This window comes from Carcharodon carcharias, chromosome 25 (assembly GCF_017639515.1).
Source record: "Carcharodon carcharias isolate sCarCar2 chromosome 25, sCarCar2.pri, whole genome shotgun sequence".
NCBI classification, from domain to species: Eukaryota; Metazoa; Chordata; class Chondrichthyes; order Lamniformes; family Lamnidae; genus Carcharodon; species Carcharodon carcharias.
In genome coordinates this window covers 36370552-36395451 of record NC_054491.1, presented here as the reverse complement: position 1 = coordinate 36395451, position 24900 = coordinate 36370552, and the positions used below count along the sequence as shown (strand labels likewise).

At 41.5% G+C, this 24900-nt stretch overlaps 1 protein-coding gene across 4 annotated transcripts in view; it reads left to right on the top strand.

Moving 5' to 3' along the window:
• The window catches only part of cdon (cell adhesion associated, oncogene regulated), a 188420-nt gene that overhangs the window by 110495 nt on the left and 53025 nt on the right, over positions 1 to 24900 (top strand). For all 4 annotated transcript variants that reach the window (XM_041174246.1, XM_041174244.1, XM_041174243.1 and 1 more), the window contains 5 exons: positions 7437 to 7574; positions 9039 to 9314; positions 15552 to 15698; positions 20968 to 21111; positions 23391 to 23678. In XM_041174246.1, the coding sequence (XP_041030180.1) occupies positions 7499 to 7574; positions 9039 to 9314; positions 15552 to 15698; positions 20968 to 21111; positions 23391 to 23678 (931 nt within the window). In that variant the 5' untranslated portion in view covers positions 7437 to 7498. The remainder of the gene's footprint in view (positions 1 to 7436; positions 7575 to 9038; positions 9315 to 15551; positions 15699 to 20967; positions 21112 to 23390; positions 23679 to 24900) is intronic.

Below are 24900 nucleotides of genomic sequence, written 5' to 3'. Positions count from 1 at the left end.
TACTGAAGTGTTAAGATTCAGAGAGTGGAACGCACTGTTCGATGGGATCTTTTAGTTATTGTGCTTTAGAGCAAGGTGCCACGCTTATTTACTGCTTGGAGCCGAGGCTCATCCTTGAATCTAATTAGGAACACATTGAGTGTCATTGTAACTGGCAGCCACTCAATATTGCCTTATCTGTGACTAACCTCTGACCCAGGCAGTGACCTATCCCAGGTTACCCGGAGGTCGAGGGGCTTCCATTGTGCAGACAGAAGTGGATCATGTGGAGTTGATTATTTTCTGTTTTCTCTGTCTTTGCTACAATTTATCCAAGTCACTTCTATTTTCTTCCCACTTAGCTGGCTGGCATGAAAGGAAATGTCTTTGTTGGCATTTGGACGATAAGCATGCTTGATTGGTTCCACTGCAGCTTTTGGGAGGGAGGCGGGGGGGTTGTTGGGGGTGGGGGGTGTGGTGGGGTGGGGAGAAGGAGGGGGGGGGGTGGGGAAAGTTTGTGAAATGCAAGAAGCCTGTGGACAGGGAGCATCATGCTCTAGAAGGACGCAGCTGCTCTCCTCATTGTCCCAGACCCCAGGAATAAGCAAAGTGGAGAGAGAGAGAAATCTCTACAGCTTGGAGCAATGCCATTGATCAAAGGCTTGCAGACAGCCGAAGACACACGGAAAGAAGGGAGTAATAATTCCAGTTTTTCTCTCTCCCTGTGGCTTCGAAAACTCGGTGGCAAAAAAGCGTGTGACTGACTAAAGGAGGCAAAATCCTTGTTTGAGACCAGTGAGAGGCATGAGCCAGCAGCTGCTTGATGGCTTAACAGTAACAACTTGCCACCCTCTAGCTAAGAGGAAAAAAACACAGACAGGACTAGAAGCTGCAATTTAAAATTAGAGTTATTGTACCATGGTACTTCTTTTTGAATGTCAATTACCTAAATGGCCAGAAAGAGATTGCGGTGAAAACTCTAGTGCCGGAAGCTCCTGCAGCTGTTTGCAGTGTGTCAATGCCACTGAAAATTTCTCCCCCATGTTTAAAGTATTTTGAGGGGTTTTTTCTGCCCCTGTATCCTCAGTGTCATCTGTTACTGGGGCATGATTCAGGTGCATGTTAAAAAGATCCCATAGTGCTGTACAAAAATGAGCTGGGAGTTCTGGTATTCAACATACTTCCCTCAAGTAGAAAAAGAAAACACAGGTTATAACTGGCCATTCATCTCATTGCAGTTTGTGGCACCTTGCTGTTTGAAAAATGGCTGCCACTTATCCACATAACGGTCACTGCACAAAGTAATTCATTGTATGTCAAGTGCTGGAGATGTTTCTGGGCATTGTAATAAGGTAACATATAAATAATTCTTTCTTCACATGAATTTTGAAGTAGCAGATGATACAGAGCGTATGTTTCAATAATGTGCGCGCGGGTGCAGACAATGAGCAGCAAAGTAACTGACTAGCATTTTGTTTTCTTCCCCTGGACTATTGTTTAGAATTTTAGTGTCTGCTTTGTAATTGCCTTTCTTCCTACTCAATGAGTAAAAGCTGTTAAACTGCCTTAAGTATGCATTACAGGTACCATCAACTAGACCAGGCTAAAAAGTAACAATCGACTCTCCTGCTGTAAAACATGCTTAGAGGAGAATAAATATTAAGTGGGGTATATGTATAACTGGTGCTGCGATGTTTCCTTGCTAAGTTGTGCCTTTTTGGTATTAGTGATCCTTTGATACCTTTTTCATTAATAATCTTTGAAGGCTGGTCATTGTCAGAAATCAGTTCTGAACCCACGCAAATATTATGTCTGACACTCAACAGTTACTTCACATTAAAACATTCCTCACTTTTGATGCTGCAAAATATTTTGAAATCAGTTTTAATGAAAATTCAAGTTGCAATATAATAAACTAACTTAAAGCTGCACTTGCCTCAAGTGACCAGTGTGTGGCACCTACAGACAGGATAGAATTGAAAATTGATTTCAGATAGTTCAACTCTTGCCAATGTCTGGACATTTTTTCTGATGTCTGCTTCAATTTACCATGCTGTTTCAACATTAGATCTATGGCACAATTTAACAACACAGCGTCTGCATTTGTGATTTTTATTTTTAAAAAGGCCAAAAACAGTGTGTTGAAGTTCTTGCTGTGTTTTATGAAGCATTGCTTGGGTTCCGTGATCAGGCAGTAGCCTCCCTTGTTCTGAACATATACACTGAGACATGTGGATAGGTGCACGTGCTTATATGTGTCTGTTTATAAATCTTTCCACAAGTCCCAGTTTACCTGAGCAACCACACATGTCCTGCCACTTATACTATGGATCACCATTTGGCCCCTTCTCTTCATTCCACTCAACATTGGCGAGTAACATTTGGAGTCATTATCCCTATGCTTTCTGAAACACTTTGCATCAATAATTTTACCTCTTGACCTCTCATCCCTTCCTCCAACGCCATCCTAAAACCCATTCTCTTTTAACCAACTGTATAGTTTCCCCTTTACTATCCCCCATTTCCTATGCTGTATCCTCTCTCCCTTGTAAAGGCTGTGTACCTGAGGACTGCTTTATAAATGCAAGTTGCCATTGTTGCTGATTGCATAATTATTTTCTTTATTGTTATGTTTACAATCAAATCATTAACCAATAAATTTACCAATTTACAATATTTACCAATACTCTGGTATATTTCTGACTGTTCTGAGAAAACTGGACTCTTTTAAAGTGACTGTCAGCTGCTGTATGCCAATGACACCAGATTAGCAGATCCCCCTAGGGCACAAATGCCTTCCAACTGGATAGTCAACCTGACAGCCGTAAGCCAATTAATTTTTCTGCAGTGAAATTCAGTAAAACTGAGCTGGAATGGAGCAGATGAAAAGATGCCCACAGTGGATCCAAGAACAAAAATGTTGGGTAGGTTTAAATGTGTATTATGAGAGGTTTGGTGAGTCCTTGGGTGCGGCTTCTTGTATCTCGTCAGTCAAGGATCCAGGTAAAACAGTAGCACAAGCCAGCCTCCTGAATTTATAGCCGGAACACTTTGTATAGTACAGGTTTTGATCATGGAGTATAAGGATGCCTTTCACACACTGCTCCTACCTGTTGTGGTTAGCAGAAATTCTGTCTTTTCTGACAAAAGTTTAAGCACAATTGTTCTTTTTTCAAGTGTGTAATTTTATTTTATAGTTGAGTTGTACAAGAGCAAAGAGCATGATGGAATGAAGAATGACAAAGTAAATGCAGGTTATATGGTGCTTGTAGATCTAATGTAGATGCACCTTTACAATCAGACATTGAGGTAGGATTACTAGATGATTGGGCCAAGGTCACTCCTTGTCAGGGGCATTAAACACAGAGTTGTATATTACTGGGCTGTGGGCCCATTTATTATCTGCAGGAAGTCAGTTGCCTGTTGTTTTCCCCCAGTACTGTTTCTTTACATCTATTAGTACTCTTAGTTGAAATTCCCAAGATGTCTGCCCTTTTTGCAGTTGTCCCTGACTGCACTCATAACACTTGCACACACAATGTTCTGCATTTATGCTGATGAATGCATTAGCACAGCCCAGCTAACAGAATGGCAGTCAAGCCTTCCCCACCCCCATACTGAAACGGTAGCTGGGTTAGGTTTGGCTTTGAGGCAGCTGCTCACTTTGTAACCTAGTGGAACTGCACGCTGCCTTGGGCAAGCAGTGCTTTTGTGTTAACGGGCTGAAATGTTTGCTTTTCTTTCAATGTGGGTTCACGCTGCCGATGGATGGCTCTTCCTTTTGCATAGGCCTGAGTGCTTAAGCAAACGCAGCACTTTACTCACAGCAGGGTCTTCCTGATGGGTGGAGGGGGAGGTGAACAAAATCATTCCTTGTGCTGAGAAGCTGATGGGGAAGGGACAGCATTAGCTCAGGATCTGAGTCATTGACAGCCTGGATGAGGGGGCAGAGGTTGTGGAGAAAAGCAAAAAATATTCCAAGTCAAGCAATCAATCTTGGGAGGAAATTAAATATTGCATAATCTAGGCAATTTTTAAAAAAATAAACTTTTTTTCCTCATTTTGATTTGTATTTAACTCCTGTGTATGCTATTTTGTATAATCCGTTAAAAGTTACCTTTTTTGCCATAGTCTGATCACTGAATAATTTACTACCTAAATAGAGAATTGGTAATGCAGCTACCATTAATTGCACCACTGCTTTTTAAAAAAATGTGTTAGCTAAAGCGCTAGAAGGTTAGCGTGATTTGGTGCAAACTCTATCATTGCCCATGCCACCGTATGTTTTGCAAATATTGCTGTTATCTTACCAAGCAACTTATTTTTGCAGATCTGTTGCAGAGTTTTCATCAGGAGTGTTTCAGGGATATTGATAAATTTATTGGGATGTGACTGCATCCATCAAATGCTTCCAGTGCATTTCAGTCATGCAATGCATCAAAAGACAATTGTAATGTCAAGGATTTCTCTTTTTGTTACAGACTTCTTTTAAGTGTATGAATTTCAAGAACTCTCATGTATATTTTATTGAACTCTATGCATTTCGATTGACAGTTATTGCAGGAAGGTAACAATACATTGAGATTGAGCCCGGTAGCTGGGCTATTCTCAACAGCATTAGTTCACAAGTCTTCAGATTGGAAAACTTACTTTAACAAGGCGACCACGTAAAGTTGCTATCTCCCTATCTCCTTTCTGGTGGCATCACAACCATTCACACTGCGTCAGCTAAAGCTGTTGAATGGATTGTTAATTGCAACATCGAACTCTCATTGTTTCCTTAGCCATAAGAATTTTTAAAAGTGAATGGCTTTGTGCATTTATGTTAATGGGAATGATGAGTTTTTTTAAAAATTCTTCCAGTTTTCCCCTCAACCTTGTTCCCAGTTCAAGTATTAGTTCAGTGTATTAATGCTACCTTCCTGCAACAACTGTGGTATCCACTTATTTCAGTGGTACCACTTCTAGTTCCTCCGCCAAACTGCCATTGTTGATGTGTAACCATTTACAGTGCCCTACAAGAGTATCATATCACACATGTATATTCAGCTGCAGTAACTGGGCAGTGATCAAGAGCAGGAACCCAGGTTCATTTTCTTCTATTTGCCCAGAGCACTGGCCTTCCTAATGATGTCATGAGTGGGCAGTAGCTAATTGGCACAGCACCAAGGCTCTCGGGATCTTCTCAACTCCGCAAGCTTAGCCGCAGAGTGCAAGTTTTGAATCATTTTGTTTATTTTTTTTTCTGATATAACTGAAGCCCAGCATCCAAGAGGACCATATCAATTGAGGGTTCCGCTAATTGGGGCCCTGAATGTGAGATCAGTTTCTTTTAAATATAGCCTGTAAAGTGACCAAAACTCAAAGTCGTAGCCTTGTGACTCCTTGTGGAGTCAGTAAGTACTATTTAAAGAAATGGGACAGGGAGTGGATTTCAAAGGTGGAGTAGCAGAGTTTTCTTCATAGTTAAATATTTAGTGATGGGCCTTGTTATATTTCTGCCATTTCCCTCTGCCATCATTCCACTGCCTTCATACAAGGAAAAATTGCTTATGATTCTAACTCAATTGCATTGTTGCAGTTCACTCATCACTGGAATCATAATCAGTTGGAAATGTCATTGTAAAATATCTCCCAATACCATTGCATAGTTTCTGTTTTTGTCAATACCTGCACAGTGGCTCTTCCCTGTATTATAAAGGTGTTCGACATAGCAAGGGTTAATGTGGGACTGGAGAACAGTACTGCCTGCCCACAGTGTGATGTAAAAGGTCATGTGACAAGGGACCTGGGGCAACCTTAAGAGTACGCGGAGACCTGTAAAGTAGTAAGCATGGAGTTAGCTCATAGTCTGGGCTATACTTTGTATATATGTATATAGTTATGTGTTATCAATAAACACTGCTGTTCACCCTTACAAGCCTCTGAACCTCTTTGTGAGACCGACTGAACAAACCCTTACAACATTCCCATCACTCAAAAGAAAAATTGAAACACAATCTCTACATGTTTAGTTATTTGGTACCCCTTTCCTCTAGGTGATGATAAATGTAAGGATTTGGTAATTCTTTTGAGGTTTGGAAGGTTCTCCAGTACTGGAGAAATTCTTGTCTGTGTCCACAGGGAATATTCTATTCAGACGTGATGTGCCCTCAGGTGGTGATGATGGAATAATAATGGTTAATTCCTGAGGAAGTTGACAGGTACTACCTGATATTGAGCACTTGGCTTCAATCTTTCATCTCGAGCCGTTGCAACCTGAAACCTAAATTAATTGAACTAGGTTCCAGAGTTATCTTTCTGGGGCTGTTTTCCTTTCTGCATTAATGTTATTTGCCATGTTTCACAAATAAAACAACCCTAAAACTGATCAATTTGTGTTTTTTGAGAGGTCAGAGCAGAAGGGAACGCAGGCTGCAGAGTCTAGACCAGATTGAATAAAAAACTGTCTACATCTCCCCCTCCCCACTGACCACTCACGCAGCTCATGGCAGTTGGTGATGATTCTATCATTTTTTTAAATAAAAGGGCATGAATGTAACTAATGAGCTGAGTGATTAGAATTGCCTTTGCACAGTGAACTCTTTGGGTACAGCTTTTAAGTTGCTATTTATGTCAGTTTTGGTGCCTGAGATCTCAGCTATTTAATGGCAACATGCATTTCTCAGATGCAGTGTTCTCTTTTTTTTTAGATGTTTTTAATTTAAAATATTGCCAATGATGAAAATGGCTACCACAGGCATGTTAACACCTGTCAGAGTTGGGCTGCGTTGTTTCACATTCGAGTGGATGCTTCTGTTTCTTTTACTCAATCTCTGCTGCTGTTTGTATATTGTTCCTATGTTATTCTTTAGGGGTCCCCAGTAATCCAGAATTGACTGACAAAGGAAGAAAGATAGATTCAATATGGTTACAGGCACCACCGTATTAAACGGTTCAACCTCCATCTAATAACTTCAGCCTTGTACGTTTGCTCATTCATCCGGCTTCCTGTTGCTCAGCTGAAATGTTGATGTTTAGTGACATGTTTTTAAATGCTGAAGTTGATATAGGATTGTATGAACGCTGTATTTTTCCTGTTTCTTGGGTCTCCCTTATTTCTGCAGTATTAAGCTAAAGATGTTCAGTTCAATTTTTCTTCAGTGGTGCTCAGGACACTTGTTCCTCCAGGATATCAAAACCAGACAAGACCTGTTCTGTTTTCCAGTGGTTTCATGGTTTATGGTACAGCAGTATGAACCCTAGCAGGAGTTAGCTCCTCTAGGGAAGGAGAGGGACAATAGTAAATTTGTCACATTTCTGTTGTTACATACTGGCTTTTGATGTGTGCTGTAGTATTTTGACATGTAATTGAAGCATCAGAAATGGGTTGTGCCTGTAGTGGGCATTATCTGGATCTAACTGCCTCCAATAAGTGGACTTCCTTTATGCAATGAGCATTTCTATTTCTCTTGCAGATTGTGCAGGCCACCCTGTCTTGCTGCAGAACCCTTCAGCCTTGCTTCTCTGTCACAGTGCAATGGATCCAGAGACAGGGTTAATACAATCGGTGTTGTATGTGTGGCTGACAGTTCTTTTCTCCTGTACCAGGGCAGGTAAGCCATGCTACCCAATGTGTGATTTGCTTACTTTAAAGATTTTTTGACGTGTCAAGCAAATTGCCAACCACATTCCCACAGGGTAAAAGCAAAATACTGCGGATGCTGGAAATCTGAAACAAAAACAGAAAATGCTGGAAAAACTCAGCAGGTCTAGCAGCATCTGTGGAGAGAGAGAAACAAAGTTAGCATTTTGAAATGCTAACTAATTCTGTTTCTCTCTCTCCACAGATGCTGCTAGACCTGCTGAGTTTTTTCAGTACTTTGTTTTACATTCCCACAGGGCACTGCTCCACAAATGGCAGAAAAAAGAAAATACCTGAGAGGGAAAACAGGCCAATAAAGTTCACCCTTCTCATATTCACTTCTCTCATTATAACATCCAAGTGTAATTTAAGCATTCCAATATTGTGGCTCTGCTTCCCCATCCAGCAATGTATTCCTGGTTAAGAAAATTATTAACCACCAGCTAATTTTAAGTTTATCAAGCTTGGCATTTAAGGGCTTACAGTTTGCAGTATTAACATTAAAATGTTTAATGGGTTTATCTGACATTTTTATTTAAATGGACATTAACCTTTTTGTTTTAAAAATTAGTGCAACATTTGTATATGAATACATTGAACATTCATCATTCATGTACTAAAAGAAAAGTTATTTCTAGCATATTATGCCTGAATTATGGTAAAATCGTAAACACTTCAACTGAGTTCCCTGATGCTTCACCTTGTGCGTCCAACCATGTAGCCCCTGAACTGTTGACAATCGCACCCAGGCAAACAGTTCTTTTTGCACTTGTATTTTTTATTGACACAAAATGCTGGAATTACAGGTCAATCAATATTTAAAAAGGAAAGAGAGGCTATGGCGCTTTGCATATCTTTTTGCCGTGAGTTCTGATGAACAGTTACATACCCATAATATTACTTGTATTTTTCTTTACAATTACTGACTGACTTGTGTATTTCTTGCATTTTTAATTTCTAGGAGATGCAGTTTTTTCTTTTTTTATGTCCCTTATTCACTGCTTCATCCTGTTTTAAGTTTTGTATGTCTGGAGTTTGGAAAGGGCTGTTGGTAGACAAAGCCTAACTCAGAATCCCAAGATCTCCCCGATATATATCAAATAATTTGAACAGGAAATTAACTTTTATATGTGACCTCCTATCAATATGGCTCACAAAGACATTTAGCTTCTATTATCATGCAGACCAGGAAGGCCCCAGGGTTAGTCCCATGTCTGTATTAGCAGATCTTCGTCCTAACTGGAATGGGCAGTAGAATTGGCATCCATGCCCCTGGTCTAGAGGGATGTTAATCGTGTTATATTTATTGTGGATTCTAGTCCCTGTCTTGTGCAAATGATGATGAATCCCATTAAAAAGGGCCCACTGTTTCAGCAGGGTGATCATTTCAGAAGATAGAACAGTTTCTAACCGCTCTCTCATTCTTCCTACACAGACCTGGCCCCTCAATTTTCTGCAGAACCCCGCTCCATGATACAGAAACTAGGGGGGCGAGTTCAGCTTCGCTGTGCTGTAGAACCTGCTTGGGCACGGATTACATGGCACTTCAATGGACAGAAATTAACAGACAGTGGGCAGAATGGAATAGAGATCCGGTCTGGGTCATTGACTATCTCAAATCTACAGACATCCCATGTTGGGAGGTACCTATGTGTGGCAAGCAGTTCTGTCGGTGCAATAGTGAGCAGACCTTCTTCCATTACCGTTGCAAGTGAGTATCATTTGGGAAATGGGAGGCACTTCGCTGCAGCTTGTTTCACAGTGATATGCACTATAGTTTATGGGGAACCTTGGATCTGTTGATACTCTGTGAAAACTTGACCTTTAACTAGTTCAGTGTCCCAACATTCAGTACACAGGTAGTAATAGAGCAGTCATTCAAGCCCACCCTTCTCTGCATACCAAGCTTCTTGTCTTGGTTGGACTGTTCAGTGCGAACACACTCTCAGTACTTTATTGTGGCTGGGGAATGACAGAGATATAGGAGCAAAGTGTCGTTTTTTTTTGAAGCTGGAGAAGGCAGCATTTTTATGGATTGCTCTATTGCAAAGAAATTATGTCCCATTTTCTGAAGCTTTCCTTATAAAAGTAGTAGATGTGGAAGTTACATATATACGAACAAGGAGCAGGAGTAGGCCATTCAACCCTTCAAGCCTGCTCCATCATTCGACAAGATCATGGCTGATCTGATAGTAACCTCAAATCTGCATTTTGCCTACCCCGATAACCTTTCACCCCCTTGCTTACCAAGAATCTATCTAGCCCTGCCTTAAAAATATTTAAAGACTCTGCTTCTACTGCCTTTTTAGGAAGAGAGTTCCAAAGACTCGAGACCCTCTGAGAGAGAAAATTTCGCCTCATCTCTGTTTTAAATGGGCGACCCCTTATTTTTAAACAATGGCCCTGAGTTCTGGATTCTCTCACAAGAGAAAACATCCTCTCCACATCCACCCTGTCAAGACCCCTCAGGATCTTATATGTTTCAATCAAGTCTCCTCTTACTCTTCTAAACTCCAGCGGGCACAAGCCTAGCCTGTCCAACCTTTCCTCATAAGAAAACCCGCCCGTTCCAGGTATTAGTTTGGTAAACCTTCTCTGAACTGCTTCCAACGCATTTACATCCTTCCTCAAATAAGGAATACAGTACACAGTACTTTGGATGTGGTCTCACCAGTGCTCTGTTGGTCTTGTGACCTCTGGGCAAGCAAGGAGAAATTAGTCAGTCCTTGGCTAGAGAGTGGGTTTGTGGAAGCCTGATAAGGACATCTCTCCCTGTTTGTGATAGCTTCTTGTGTTGGAGTAGATTGCTGATGCACGCTTTCCAGGCTCATTAATGATGGATTACATAGGATATACAGCAGAGAAACAGCCTTAACCATTCCATACCAGTGTTTTTGTTCCACTCAAGCTTTCTCCCATTTTTTTCTTATCTAAATCTATCATTGTAGCCCTCTATTTCCTTCTCCCTCAGATGCCTATCTAGCTTCCCCTTAGATGCATCTAGACTATTTATTTCAACCACTCCCTGTGGTAGTGAGTTCCACATTCTCACCAGACTTTGGGTGAAGAAATTCCTTCTGAATTTCCTATTGGATTTCTTGGTGACTATCATATATTGATAGTTTCTTGTTTTGCTTAACTCCACAAGAGGAAGCATTCTCTCAGTATCCACTCTATCAAAATCTTGCATAATTTAAAGACCTCTATTAGTTGCCCTCAACCTTCATTCAGGGGTGAAGAGATCTAGCCTGTATCTCCTTTTCCTGATATGTATGGCATCATCCTTGTAAGTCTTCTCTGTACCCTCTCCAGTGCCTCTACCTCCTTTTTATAATATGGTGACCAGAACTGCAAGCAGCACTCTTAAGTGTGGTTAAACCAAGGTTCTATATAGGTTTAGCATAATTTTTCCTACTTTTCAATTTTATCCCTCTTGAAATAAAGCCTAATGCTTGGTATGTGTGTTTTTTTTGTGTGGCCTTGCAAGCCTGTGGCGTGACTTTTAGTGATTGGTGTATTTGCACTCTGAGATTCCTTTCTATATCTAACCCACCTAGACTTGCACCTTCCAGGTAATAAGTGACCCCCCTATTCTTCGTACCAAAATGTATTACCTTACATATATTTTCCATTAACTATTAAGCTTGTGTTGTTTGCACAACCACAACTAAAGACCCTGTTGCTCCACTTACGCCTCTCAATAACCAAAAATCTTTTTTTTTCTTTTTGGTTTTTTTTTTTGCCTATCCCTATGCAGCAACATATCTTTTCACGTTAGATTCTTTCCACGTCCTTGCTAATGTTTATCCATGACCACTCAGTTTAGGTGTTTGAGAGCAAGCCTGGAGTTGACTTGCTTTTTTTAAATCCCCTCCCCTTCTCTGTGGCCTTTTCACACCTCCTTCCCCATAGAGTGGCATGGCTCAGATTGCATCGTAATGCAGCGTATTCTGAATAGGCAGTAACTGTGTGTGTTCCCTCAGCAAGTAGTTGGGAAAGGCGGGGAAGAAAAAGGAATGATGCTGAATTTTGGCAACTTGTTAGCTGTCTCTTCCAAGGGCTTTTTGAGACATTTTACCCTGTGAGCAGATCTGGTCTGAACTTGGAGAGAGAAATCAATGGGAACAGCTATAATTATAAAAATAGAGCTGACTATTCAAAGGAAGGTGATGTTGAAGGAAGTGACCCTAGGAATGACCTGCTGAGTGGAGCACTGAAGGAAATGTTCCCTATCCGATAAAGAGAGGGAGAGTGTGACTCTCTGTGTACATTTGCAATCCATATTCCTGTCCAAAATGATTTGCGAGAAACCTGCGATTTTTTTTAAATTAAATTTTATTCCTTCGAGGAACCGGCCTTCCGGAAAGAGCTTCACAGCCATATAAAAACTGTAATGGAGTCTTAATTCCCCTGACTGTTTCTTAAACAGACCACACAGGCAGGCTGCATAACTTTGGCCTACAGTAAATGTAAGCATCTCCACTCCTCTATTAGTTTGACCCGAGTGCCCTGGAAGTATTAATAATGGATGCAGGAGACTGTTGACAAAAATGAGGAGAACAGAGCGAAGCACGTTTAAAGGCATAGCTTATTGTGTAAAATTCCTAATTGTTTTTCTGTATAATCTTGGGCTGGTGTGTTGGAAATGAAATGTTAACTCAATATCAAAAGACTTCTCCCATGCCCACCCCAACCCCAAAGAAAACACAAACTATTTCTCAATAGAACCTCACATTTGGCTAGAAGGCTGCATTTTCAGAGTCTGTGACCATGTCACACCCTGGAACCAGTGGATGTTCCAAACTTACTTTCTGTCTTTTGCCTCTGCTTCCCCCCCAAAGCAATGGGAAAATAAAACCACACAACTCATTTAATAAGAGCATTAAATATTTCTCAATTCTATGGTTTATTTTCCAGTTTTGACTCCTTTATTACCTGGCCCCCGACGTCATACTCTCAAGGCATTGATTTGTTAAGGATCTGTGGTAGAGATCTCGGAACTCATCCGTGCAGCCAATTTTCTCCAGGCTAAACAGCGTGGGCCATGACTTCCAAGCTCCCCAGAATCATATTAGGGTGTGGGGGTTGTGGGTGTTGGTGGTGGGGTACCCCAGAGATGGTCTGGGGAATCCCCTTCAGAAGATCCCAGGTAAGGTTTGCACGGCAATTGCCCAGAAGTGCAAACTTCCCCATGGCAATTGCCCTGCACTGGGAACCATCTGAAAATGCAACTTAAATTGCAAACTTCAGATGGTTCCCACTTGGTTACACCAATAGTTACCTAGAAAAAGTTAGAAGAAGTAAAACCACTTCTAGCCTCTGGGTAGCTATCGCACAATCCGGCACCAACCACTGCCCCAACCCTCGACAGGACTTCCTCTCATGTGACTTCCTAACTCCCTCCTATGGAACTCTTTCTCCCCCCACCCCACCAACCACCCCCCCCCGCCCCAACCCCCCCCCAACCCCAAATATTCAGACTCTCATCTGCCCGCTCCCACACATCCACACCCCCAAGACCCAACCTGACTCCTTCCCACTCCCCCAAACCCTACACTTAACTTATACAGTTATCTTCTCCCTGACCTTCCATGGACCTTTAAACTTACTGCTTTACGGCAGCTAGTGCTGTAAAAATGGTGTGGCTTCCCTCCATTCGACTGCACTCGACACTGGGGATGCACTGCACTACCTGGACCTTCCCCAGTCTGAGTCAGAATATCGGGCAAGGCAGGATTTCAGGTAAGTAACTGGAATCAGAGTGGCAATCTAATGTTGGATGCCACTCAAAAGAAATTCATGCCCAGTGTGTTTGTGCATTGGCTCAACACTCAAACAATGGAGTTTCAAACCTAACCTGTTTCACTTGGCATTCACACATATGTGTACTTTGTGTTTCGACCGGTTCCCAGATGAGGTCTCCCAAATTGTTATGCTGCCAGGTCAGGAGGGATAAACTGGCTCCCTTTCTTTATTCAACCCCCTCGGTTGGTCGCAATGAGGTTAATTTTAAAAGGATTCCTTCCCTTGTGGATACCTTTTCCCAATCCAATTGTATTTAAAAGAAGCCAATTTAACCTGGCTGTCTTGAGTCAAAGAGAGAGAGAGTTTATTTGTTACTAATCGTGGGAAAAAGTAATCAAAACGCAAAACAAACACACACGCACACACATACACATACACATTAGAAATAAGAAATTGAGTCCAAAAATATAAGTTTAAAAAGGTACACGAATCAGTCCATTAGCTTGTCCGTGAGGAGTAGATGGTGAAACATTGCGGCAGTTAAGTTGGGGTGATTCCTGTAGCACTGACTTGGGCAGTTGGCTTTCGAGATTCTTGGTTCTGCAGGCTACCTGAAAGGAGTTATCCTGTTTCTTTTTCGACTATGGCTTTGCTGACTTGTAACTTGCTTCTAGCAATCAGAGAGACAACTTTTTTTTAACCTGCAAGCACAGGGCTGCCCATTTGGTGTTCTTCAGCTGTGACCTTCACAGCATACACACACATACCAGAACAGAACACCAGACTAGCACACAGAACTAGTGTTGCAGATGGCTTTTTAAAACCCCTTTCCTTGTGTATTCCTGGAAGGGAAAAACAAACATGTCTTTCACCCAGGCTTGTTTTCTTTTCAACTCAGTTCATGTTCACAGTCTTGGACATAACTCAACAGGTGGTTGTTTCAGCTGAGGTGGTAATCATTTCCCATTATCTCCACAACCACAGGAGATTACAGTTCAATTTGGATTGTATCTTTTCCTTTGAAGTGCCTCTGTGTGAATTAAGCCACGTCACACCTTTTAGGTGCAACATTCTGTTCTCTCTGAACTAGTTGGTCAAGGAATTTTCCAGCAAGTGGTCACCCTACAGTCTCTGCTTTCTTGTATGTCCTTTTTTTAAAAAACACATGTCTTACTTAAAAATTCAATATGTCCATAAGTAATTTGGGGATAGGATCCGTGGTCATGACATTTGTAATGGTGGATCGGGAGTTGGGGGAAGAGGGTTCACTTTACAATCAAGAGCATAAGCTTTGGCCGATTATTACTTTCCAGGCCATTGGTGCTGCAGTCCATTAGCACCCCCTTGGCTGAGATCAGTAAATTTTGTACAGCCTGGGAGTGGTTTGATGCCACACGCACCAGTTCATTTACCCTAACTTGTGTGATTAAATATAGGGAGTAACTCTGTGATCTGACATTCCCAGTGCAGAGTGACACTTACATGGAGCACATAGCAGGAAATCAGTCACACATTAAAGCCAGTTATCCCTCTGGCCAAAACAAAATAAGCAAAACCTAGTGCTCGATGTAGTGGTGTTAGCATGGCAAAATTGCGTTCTTTTGTGTTGTGCACCTTGCAACACAGATCAACGAATGTTGATGCACTTTTATAATGTCGTTCTGTATAAAACAGGTGTGTAGTTATAAACAAAGCAAATCTTTTGATTTGTACTCCTAGGTGTGGCTAGATTGATTTTCCACCAAACCAAATCACATTTTGTGACTCTAAAGGCGCATCAGAGAAACTTAAGTGGGACTTTTAACCGCTATATTACTCTCCTACTGTCCAGGTCACCAGAATTGCCAAAGCTGGCAAATTTATTTTGATACTGCTACTAGTTTCTCAATAACTGGTTACTCAATATATGAATACAACAGCATTATTGTGGTGCACGTCCCTCCATTTACTGTTTATAGAAAACATTTGACTCAATGTAAGTAGGCATGGTAACACACTACCCAGCACCCTGATTGAGTTTGCAGTTCTGTATCCCTGGGACAGTATACCAAGTTACTACTGAATCTGAGCATGAGTTCAAGAGGAGGGAAGCTGCTGTCTTTTTCAGTGCTGTTTTTCTGTGTCTGCTTTCAGTTGGCCAATGAAGTCTGTCACAGTAAAATGATTCCAAAGATGATTATACTTCTTTGCTCTGTCCTTGTAGGTGTAAACGATTTCCAGGCACCGAGCCAGCGAGTAGTTACAGTGGATGAAGGAAGCACGGGCATCATAGAATGTCATCTACCTGACAGTAAACCCCCAGCACTAATCCGCTACCGAGTGAGGGGCAAATGGCTTGAGCAATCTACAGGTAAGTGTATCTTGGCCTTAGAGCAGATGTGTGAATATACTACCTCCCTGCCTAGCCCAGTAACTTACTAAAACTTTGTATTTGAGGTATTGTGAGCGGTTGCTATTACCATCACCTGTCTCATCAAACACCCCCAGGGCAGATACAGCAACATAGAGTAAACCTACCTCTCCAATTTCCATTTTTTTACAATCCCCCTGGAGACTAATAGCTTTTAAAAAGAAATTCAAACTTCCAGTTAATAGCTGAAAGAATAAATAGTCAAGATTTCATGTTTTAAGAAGTTTACTGTAGCAACAGACTAAAAGCACTGTTGACTAAACACTATCTTTGCAGGCCACTTCTACTTTAAAGCAAAGAATGGAATCAGCTCTCCCCCACCCTCCACTTTCTTATTTTTAGCCCAACTGAAAAAGCACATTTCACAGGTGTGTTTCACACTGTCCTTTATGTAGACATTCAATTTTCCCAGAATCAGTCCAAAGTGATTCCTAGCGCCAGAGGGTTTATTCTTGTTTTTTTTTTCTCAGCCTGGTAACTTAGAATCTTAGAACTGTCTTTCACAGTGATGTTTTCTTTTCGCAGAGACTCTCCCTCCAGCCCAAGCTAGGTTGACTCTTTCAGCCTCATTTTAACTCCCCAAAAATTTGGTCTTTTCAATCCTAGCGCAAGCTTCCACCATCTGTATTCCTGGGTGAAGAATCGTAGAGACGTTTTTGGCCTCTAGCTGCTCCCTCTATACTAGATCCAGATAGACTCAAAATACTGTCTGTAAATATTCTCAGAAAGCCTGTATCCTAATCTTTACAGTGGCTTCCTCTGCATCCTCCCCCATGGCAGTGTGAATCTCATGGGCCTTGTATCTATGTAGAAATTCTAATTAACTATCCTTGAGAGCCCAACTGTCTTTCATCTTGGAACTAAATAGAAAATTTAAAGCATAACTGTTTACAACCTGGCATTATCAACACTTCTCTGGTACTTTGGACACTCGGCCTCCACGGTTAACACACAGGCTGCTGTCATTGTTAAGCATAAATACTTTGCACTTTCTCCCGTAAAACAGCCTAAGCCTTCCTTTGATCTTCAACATCAAGCCACCTGGATTTACTGTCAGGCAGACTTCAGAACTGGTCACATGACCCCCTTTATTTAACCTTAAATTTAAATACACAGTCCCAAAACATAACAATCTTATAAACCTCATAACTGCAAAACATTAAACTCCCAGAAAAGGTACAACACAATTCAGAAATGGGTATGGCTTTGTTTACACCGGCCCATCCATTATACATTCCCAGGGCACATACAACATGGATTAGGCACAGAATCCACTGCCCAAACAACAGTCAGTTCAGAAGTGCATCATCTATTCCACCAGTGTGATATTCCTCTTCCTCATCCGTCAATCATTGTGACCAATCTGAGTGAGACTGAGAATGTATGTGTCGGTCATTGGCAGTTTTGTAGCCTGGATATATTGCCACCTTGAGTTGAATTGAAAATGCCCTAATTCACTTCATGAAGGAATTTCACAATGACCATACAGGGAGAACTTTCATCCCAGTAGTCTGAGCCAAATTCAAAACCATACTGGAGAAGCAAAAAATTGGTGCTGTAAGCTTTGACAGACCATGCAGGCTCGTCTTAAAAGGACTGTACAATATTTTTAAAGATGTAAGTTTTCCTCATTCTGTGGTCACTATGCATCCTGCTCTTCACCCACACCACTGTACTTAATAATTGCCTGCAAGACAAAGCATAAGTGCTTCTGGGTGAGAGGGGCATGATCTGTCTATTATTCTGACTGCTTCCTACCCATCCATGACTCCGTGGATTCATACAATTTTGTATGGGTTTAATGTCTACTGGTGGTATACTGCTCAACATTTTAAAGGGTTTACCACTGCCTTAGAATAAGACAATTACCAGACCATGAGTGAATGTTTTTGGGATATGATTGGGACAGTATAGCTGCTGCGTTTCCCTACATAAGTCATTTGGCAAATGTAATTCACTATGAAGCACTTTGAGATGGCTTGATGTGTCAAAGCACTATATAAATTCAGGTTTTAGCAATTTGTAATTCAATTTTAATTTAAAAACTTGCATACACTTGTTATTGTACGTCATGCAAGCTTTTTCCATTACAAATTATTGTGTCCACATGTGACTATAAATATTAATATTAAATAAAAATATAATAAAATTAAGGACCGAATCCATGACTTTAAAATGATTTATGTTGACATACCTTGGTCTATTGCCCTTTCATCCCACTTCATCTGAAGTTTGCATTTACTCTTGGCTTCCTGCATTCAAAGCCACCAGAAATTGGCAAGTCTAAATTTAATTTTATTTATTTGGCAAGTATTAAATTTGTGGAACATGTGTTTCTTTGAAAACTAAAAGAAAATCGCATTACATGTTACTTGTGGGGGAAGGTGGGAGCTGTGATAAACCCTTTTAATTTTAAGAATGTCTCACACTATGCAACAATTGCTATTTTATAATTAGATTATATCACCAAGTTTTTAAGCTTTTAAGCCAGTACATAGAAGGCCTACAAGAGTGGGGGCAGTCCTGAACTTAATTTTAGAGAATGAAGTTGGGCAAGTGGCAGAGGTATTAGTGGGGGAGCCTTTTGCAGATAGTCATTACAACTCCATTAGATTCAAGGTTGTTATGGAAAAGGACAAGGATGGGCCAGAAGTCAGAGTTCGAAATTGGGGGAAGGCCGATTTTAATAAGATCAGATATGATTTGGCCAGAGTGGGCTGCGAGCAGCTACTTTTAGGTAAACCTGCGTCAGAGCAGTGGGACTCATTCAAGAAGGAAATAGGGAGAGTATAGGGCCAATATATCCAGTAACGACAAAGGATGGGACCAACAAATCCAGGGAACCCTGGATGTCGAGGGATATACAGGATTGGATAAAGAGAAAAAGGGGAGGCTTATGGCAGATACCGAGGACTCAAAACAGCTGAAGCCCTAGAAGCCCTAATGAATGTGTAGGGGGGAGCTTAAAAAGGAAATTAAGAGAGCAAAAAGGGGACATGAGAAAATATTGGCAGGTAAAATAAAGGAAAATCCAAATTTAAATTACAAGCACATTAACAGTAGGAGGATAACTAGGGAACGAGTAGGGCCCGTTAAGGATCATAGTGGTAACTTGTGAGTAGAGCCAGAAGACGTAGGTAGGGTTCTAAATGAATACTTTGTGTCAGTGTCCTCAAGTGAGAGGGACGACGTGAGTATGGAAATCAGGCAGAAAGAGACTGTGATAAAATTAAAGAAATTAGCATAGAAAAGGAGGAGGTTCTAAGTGGTCTAGCAGGCTTAAAAGATAAATCTCCAGGCCTGAATAATATGTATCCCAGGCTGTTGAGTGAGGCAAGGGACGAGATAGCAGGGGCACTGGCAATAATTTTCAATACCTCGGACCACAAGAGAGGTGCCAGAGGACTGGAGGAGAGCCAATGTAGTACTATTATTCCAGAAGGGAGGAAGGAATAAACCAAGGAACTACAGGCCATCACTCAGTGGTGGGGAAACTTTTGGAAGCAATTCTGAGGGACAGAATTAATCTATACTTGGAGGTAGGGATTAATCAAGGACAGTCAGCATGGTTTTGTTAAGGGGAAGCCATGTCTGACCAATTTGATTGAATTTTTCGAAGAAGTGACCAGGTGTGTAGATGAGGACAATGCATTTGACGAACTCTACTTGGACTTCAGCAAGGCTTTTGATAAGGCCCCACATGGGAGACTGATAACAAAGGTAAGAGCCCATAGGATCCAAGGCAATTTGGCAAATTGGATCCAGAATTAGCTGAGTGGCAGGAAGCAGAGGGTGATGATCGAGAGGTCTTTTTGTGACTGGATGCCTGTATCCAGTGGGGTTCCACAGGAATTGGTGTTGGGCCCCTTGCTGTTTGTCGTATGCATAAACGATTTAGACTTGAATGTAGGAGGATTGATCAGTAAGTTTGCGGATGACACGAAAATTGGTGGGATGGTAAATAGTGAGGAGGATAGCCTTAGATTACAAGAGGATATAGATAGTCTGGTCAGATGGGCTGATCAGGCAAATGGAATTTAATCCAGATAAGTATGAGGCAATGCACTTGGGCAGGACAAACAAGACACGGGAATACACGATGAATGGTAGGACCCTGGGAAGTATCGAGGGTCAGAGGGACCTTGGTGTGCATGTCACCTTAAATTAGCAGGACGGGTAGATAAGGTGGTTAAGAAGGCATAAGGGATACTTGACTTTATTAGCCGAGGCATAGAAATAAGATCAGGGAGGTTATGCTGGAACTGTATAAAATGCTGGTTAGGCCACAGCTAGAGTATTGCGTGCAGTTCTGGAATCCGCGTTATAGGAAGGATGTGATTGCACTAGAGAGAGTGCAGAGGAGATTTACCAGGATGTTGCCTGGACTGGAGAGTTTTAATTATGAGGAGAGATTGGGTAGACTGCGGTTATTTTCCCTGGAGCAGAGGAGACTGAGGGGGGACATGATTGAGGTGTATAAAATTACGAGGAGCATAGATAGGTTAGACAGAAAGGAACTTTTCTCCTTGGTGGAGGGATCAATAACCAGGGGGCATAGATTTAAGGTAAGGGGCAAGAGGTTTAATGGGGATGTGAGGAAGAATTTTTTCACCCAGAGGGTGGAGGGAATCTGGAACTCACTGCCTGAAAGGGTGGTAGAGTCAGAAACCCTCATAACATTTAAGAAGTATTTGGATGTGCACTTGCGATGCCATGGCATACAAGGCTTTGGGCCTGGTGCTGGAAAATGGTATTGGAATAGTTAGGTACTTGTTTGACCAGCGCAGACTCTGGGCCGAAGAGCCTTTTTCTGTGCTGTAGACCTCTATGACTCAAGTTTGAGTCCTTACAGATGTTCAAAACACTTGCTGAATTTCTTTATCTACCACTTCTTCCCTCTGATTGAAATTTCTAATATCTAAAGTAAGGATTTAAAGAAAATAATTTTTTTTTTCAAAATACTTATTTTACAATAATGTGATTAAATATATTCACTGAATTTTCTTTTTATTACCTTCATTGAAGTTTTTATGAGAATTCCTCAGCTTTTCTTAAAAGCCTGGACTTGGACTTAATGTTTTGGCCCAGAGGAAATTTATGGGAATACCATGGGTCTGAGGCTGGTATCCCTGTTTTCTGACCCCTTGCAGTTTCAGGAGTTTCCTTATGTTGCAGCAGTCCTTTTCCTTACCATGCTGTTATTTTCCAGATAACTACCTAATTCTTCCCTCTGGAAACTTGCAAGTACTCAACGTCACACAGCAGGACAAAGGAACCTACAAATGTGCGGCATACAATCCAGTCACACATGAGATGAAAATGGAACCTACGGGACATAAGCTGCTGGTTAGGCGTAAGTGAGCAGCCAGATGTAACTCTTTCGAGTACAAACACGTTTCCATCTGTTCCTATTCAGATGAAGTTACATTGTTTCATAGTTTGCCATGGTGAGATTTGAACTCTTGATCTTGGGGTTACAAGCCCAGTACCATAACCACTTGGCTATTTAGGCCAAGCTCAGCAACCCAGATGTATTTTCACAATGTACCTGGCCTTGGTAATTGCTATTGGAGCCAACACAGACAGCTAAAGGCATTGCTGTGTCTTTGACCTTTGTAGCACCTTGTTAAGGATGAGAATATTGAACTACTTGGTATGGTTGGTGGTGCAGTAGGCGTTTCTCCTCTGGATTATGGGTTTGAATACAGGCAAGACTGATGGGAGGAGTATGTTTCTACCTGCTTGTGACAAACTCTTACAAGTAATGACTTAGATGCAGTATTAATACTTAGTACAAAAGTATCTATAGTTGAGCAGTAAACAGATATCTCATCTGAATACCATAAAGGTTGGAGTGAGAAATGAATGGGTCACACTGGTGAAAACCGATGCTGTGATGTAGTTAGGAGAAAGTTACATTATTGAACAGTAGGAGATTTGCTCTCTCTCTCTCTCTAATCTGAAGTAAAGCTGATTTGGGAATGATTGATATTGGCTACAAAACATGGTGAAATATTCAACCCACAGCACTGATACCCTTACCTTGATGAGAAGAAATGAATCGAAGGGCTGCAGTCACTTGTCCCTTTCTCAGTTTTCCTAGCTATCATTCTGGAGATATTGACTCGTGCTGTGGTACTGTTTTGGGAACTCTGGCCAGTACATATCTCAAGTATTCATTCTTCAGACAGGGTCAGAGAGCATCAAGTTGTTCAGCTGTTAGGGGACTTGCATCCATTCTGGTCCAACCCTGACACCTACACATGAACTTTTCAACTTTGAATTAAGATCGAGACTGAAAATTTCCACTAGAGTTGGGGCACTAAGGCGAATTGTAGCACCCCTGCTGTTCCCCTGGCTGAACTCAGCACAGACTGGCAAATGAACTTGGTTTTTCTGACCTGTGTGGCATTTTTTTTTTAAAGTTAATCCTTTTTTAATCCATCACACGAGGCGACCCCTCGAATAGGTCCTGCGTATTAACTGAGACTTGTTGAATATGCATGTACTGGACCATGACTCCGGTATTGCTCAGGCAGACACTTGAATGCCTTTGTTTGTCTGGGCTAGAACACTGAAAGCCCTCTTTTCCCACAAGTGGATTCAGGTGTAGAAGGGGATTTATGTGACTCACCTGTAAATTTGTCTGTTTATAAACTGACCACTTCATATTTTATAAATAAAATTAGATAAACTATAGAATTTGCTTCCTCAGTCACTTTTTAAAATAATGTTGAAATAGATAAATTTAATGTTTAGGCTGAGAGGCACTCACTGGTCCCCACAACTTTAGTCAGGCACCCACATCCCCGAAGTGCATGTGGAACACGAATACTATCTCTACCCTGTGTGCCGGACGCCATGCTGTCTACTGTTCAATGAAAAATATGGATCAATTATAATGCGAATAGAGAGCAAAACGGATGGAAGAGTGATTATCCTCAAGAATTAATCTCTAACCGGCTGTGTCTGAAAAACGACTTAGTACTTGCCTGATAAAAGCAACCTAAGGAAATGAGGGCCTAAATCTTGTTTTTCTAACTCATCACTGTTTGTTTTTTTTTATTTAGCATGGTTGCATCACCATTATTCAACTGATAAATAAACAGCTATTTTATCTGATGGTTCCATGCTCAGTCTGATTTATGAAAGGAGGCTTCAGTATTCAGTATTATCTTCTTACTCATGTCTACCCTTAGCTTATATCAGAACCTTTCCATTAGTTTCTATCTTTCACATTCCTTCATTATTCTATTTCCCGCTTGCTCATGTTCCTTTGCTTGTTCTTTCATTTTCCACCCCATTTTCTCTTTAGTTTTCTTTTTCCCTTCAGTCTTTCCCTGTTAGTCACCCATTCTTTCACTTCACCTCACACAGCCCAACACTTTACTTTGCCTTGCACATACTCTTGTTTTTCCTGTAGCCTTCTTTCGCTTGCACTCCAGTCATTTTATTGCCACCTTAGCTGCCTTTTTGCACTGCATTCTCCCCTTTTCTCTTAGGTGCTCATTCACTTTCTTTCTTTAGCTGCCCACTGGACGATGAGTATTAGGGCGTGTTCACACTATTTGACCTAGCTGTTTTGAGATGGCTGAGCGCTGCTGATTGAAATTTCTTCTATCTTCCCCACAGGCCCTACAAGCAATCCTGCACACATCATTTACCCCACAACCCCACAGAACATAACAGTGATTCGGCACAATCCTCTGTTCCTGGAATGTGTACCAAGTGGAGTCCCAACCCCGCGTGTCCGATGGCTAAAAGATGGTAAGGACCTGTCTGGGAATGAGAGATGGAAACTCTATCACAGTAACCTGGTTGTTGATCAAGCTGGAGCCTTGGATGTTGGTAGCTACTTATGTATTGCTGAAAATGGAGTCGGGGAGCCAGTGTCTGCAAACTACACAGTTACTGTTCATGGTGAGTGACTTTCTTTTTTATATATCTGTCCTTCCTCTTTTCCAGTTTCTTATCTCTTCTGCTGAGGGTGCTGGCTTATAATGGCCTAAGGGTTCAATGGTGCCAGCTAAACCCTCCCCTACCTTGCCTCAAGTGGACATTCACAATCAAAGCTCACCCGTGAAAAATATCGGAAAAATAACTGGCGTGAATGTCAAAGATATTTGGTGTAACAGTTGTGCCCAATCTTGTCCAGACCCAATATTGGTCCCCTCGATCTCTCCAGTGCCAGCTGAGGCCATGAAAGGACAACTGGGAGCAAAAATCCATGTGGTTTATATTCCCTTAGGGCCAGAGACGTTTTGCTGGCTGGCTTTGCACAGATTGCAGATTAAAACGTTCTGCATGACTCAGGACTAAACAAACTCTGTGGGATTTGACCTACTAAGCAACTGAATTTTTGATTTTGTGTTCCTGTCCCCCACAGTTCTCTGGTGGGTGCGCAAAATCAGAAAACCGGTCCTTGTTTTTACTTTTAAGGGTAGCTGCATATGGTGAAGCCAAATACAGCAGTGACCAAAAAAAAAACCCTCTATGGCTATAGTGTATAAGGAAGGGAAACAAGCAGTAGTTTCATGGAACATATAGAGATTAAAGAGGAGGAGGTGCTTGCTGCCTTACAGCGAATAAAGGTAGATAAATCCCCCGGGCCTGACACGATATTCCTTCGGACCTTGAGGGAGACTAGTGTAGAAATTGCAGGGGCCCTGGCAGAAATATTTAAAATGTCCTTAGCCACAGGTGAGGTGCCGGAGGATTGGAGGGTAGCTCATGTTGTTCCGTTGTTTAAAAAAGGCTCCAAAAATAAACCAGGTAATTACAGGCCAGTGAGCCTGCGTCAGTAGTAGGTAAATTATTGGAAGGTATTCTGAGAGATCGGATATATAATTATTTGGACAGCCAAGGGCTGATTAAGGATAGTCAGCATGGCTTTTGTGCGTGGTAGGTCGTGTTTAATGAACCTTGTAGAGTTTTTCGAGGAAGTTACCAAGGAAGTAGATGAAGGAAAGGCTGTGGATGTTGTCTACATGGACTTTAGTAAGGCCTTTGACAAGATCCCACATGGGAGGTTAGTTCAGAAGGTTCAGACACTTGGTATCCATGGAGAGGTTGTAAACTGGATTCGAAATTGGCTGTGTGAGAGAAGGCAGAGAGTGGTAGTGGATGACTGCTTCTCAGACTG